Source organism: Malurus melanocephalus, unplaced genomic scaffold, assembly GCF_030028575.1.
Source record: "Malurus melanocephalus ecotype Western Australia unplaced genomic scaffold, MMel_1.1 scaffold_1653, whole genome shotgun sequence".
Taxonomy (NCBI): Eukaryota; Metazoa; Chordata; class Aves; order Passeriformes; family Maluridae; genus Malurus; species Malurus melanocephalus.
The window spans coordinates 16,784-17,926 of record NW_026624885.1 but is presented as its reverse complement, the minus strand read 5'-3'; the positions used below and the strand labels follow the sequence as shown (position 1 = coordinate 17,926).

The window sequence follows — 1,143 nt, the reverse complement described above, 5'->3', positions numbered from 1 at the left end:
CTGCCGAGCTCCATCCTCGCACAGAAACAGGCCAACGACCTGGTGAACACCCTGATGAAGTGCACCCCACACTACATCCGCTGCATCAAACCCAAYGAGACCAAGAAACCCCGAGACTGGGAGGAGAGCAGGTAACGGGGAGCCCCCAGGGCCCAGGGAACGGGGCTGGCCATGGACCATGGAMCAGCTCTCCCCCAAAATCTGCACCCCTGAGCTGCTCCCTCTGAGCTCCCCACAAACCCAGGGCAGCATGCTGTCCTCTTTAGGGGCAACTTTGGGTTCATCTTTGGGTTCACCTTTAGGTGCGACTTTGGGTGCATCTTTGGGTGCATCTTTGGGTGTGTCTTTGGGTGCATTTTTAGAAATAACTTTGGGTCCATCTTTGGGTGCATATTTTAGGTTCATCTTCAGGTGCATTTTTGAGTGAATCTTTGGGTGCAACTTTTGGGTTCACCTTTGGGTTCATCTTTGGGAGTATCTTTAGGTGCATCTTTGAGTGTATATTTTAGGTTCATCTTCAGGTGCATCTTTGGGTGCAATTTTGGGAGCGTCTTTGGATTAATCTTTCACATTTTTAGGTACATTTTTAGGTGCATTTTTAGGTGAATCTTTGGGTGCATCTTTAGGTGCATCTTTGGGAGCATCATTAGGTTCATCTTTAGGTGCAGCTTTGGGTTCACCTTAGGGCTCACCTTTGGGTTCACCTTTGGGTTCATTTTTGGGTTCATCTTTGGGTGCATTTTTAGGTTCATCTTTAGTTGCATCTTTGGGTTCAACTTTGGGTGCATTTTCAGGTGCAACTTTGGGTTCATCTTTGGGAGCAACTTTGAGTTCATTTTTAGGTTCATCTTTAGATTCATTTTTAGGCGCATCTTTAGGTTCATCTTCGGGTGCATTTTTAGGTGCATTTTTAGGTGATTTTTTAGGTTCATCTTTAGGTCTCCTCCTGACCTGCTGTCCCCCCACCCCACCCCACAGGGTGAAGCACCAGGTGGAATATCTGGGGCTGAAGGAGAACATCCGTGTGCGCCGGGCGGGCTTCGCCTACCGCCGAGTGTTCCACAAGTTCCTGCAGCGGTGAGCGACCCATGGGACGGGGCTGACAGACCCCACAGCCCCCAGCCAGCACCCACAGCTTCCTTT

General features: G+C 49.6%; 1 protein-coding gene across 1 annotated transcript in view; it reads left to right on the top strand.

The window, feature by feature from the left end:
* Positions 1 to 24: 24 nt before the first annotated feature.
* Positions 25 to 1,143, top strand: part of LOC130587223 (unconventional myosin-If-like) — a gene marked incomplete at its 5' end in the record, with an annotated part of 8,798 nt that continues 7,679 nt past the window's right edge. The window contains 2 exons of the mRNA XM_057388193.1: positions 25 to 131; positions 979 to 1,077. Of these exons, the coding sequence (XP_057244176.1) occupies positions 25 to 131; positions 979 to 1,077 (206 nt within the window). The remainder of the gene's footprint in view (positions 132 to 978; positions 1,078 to 1,143) is intronic.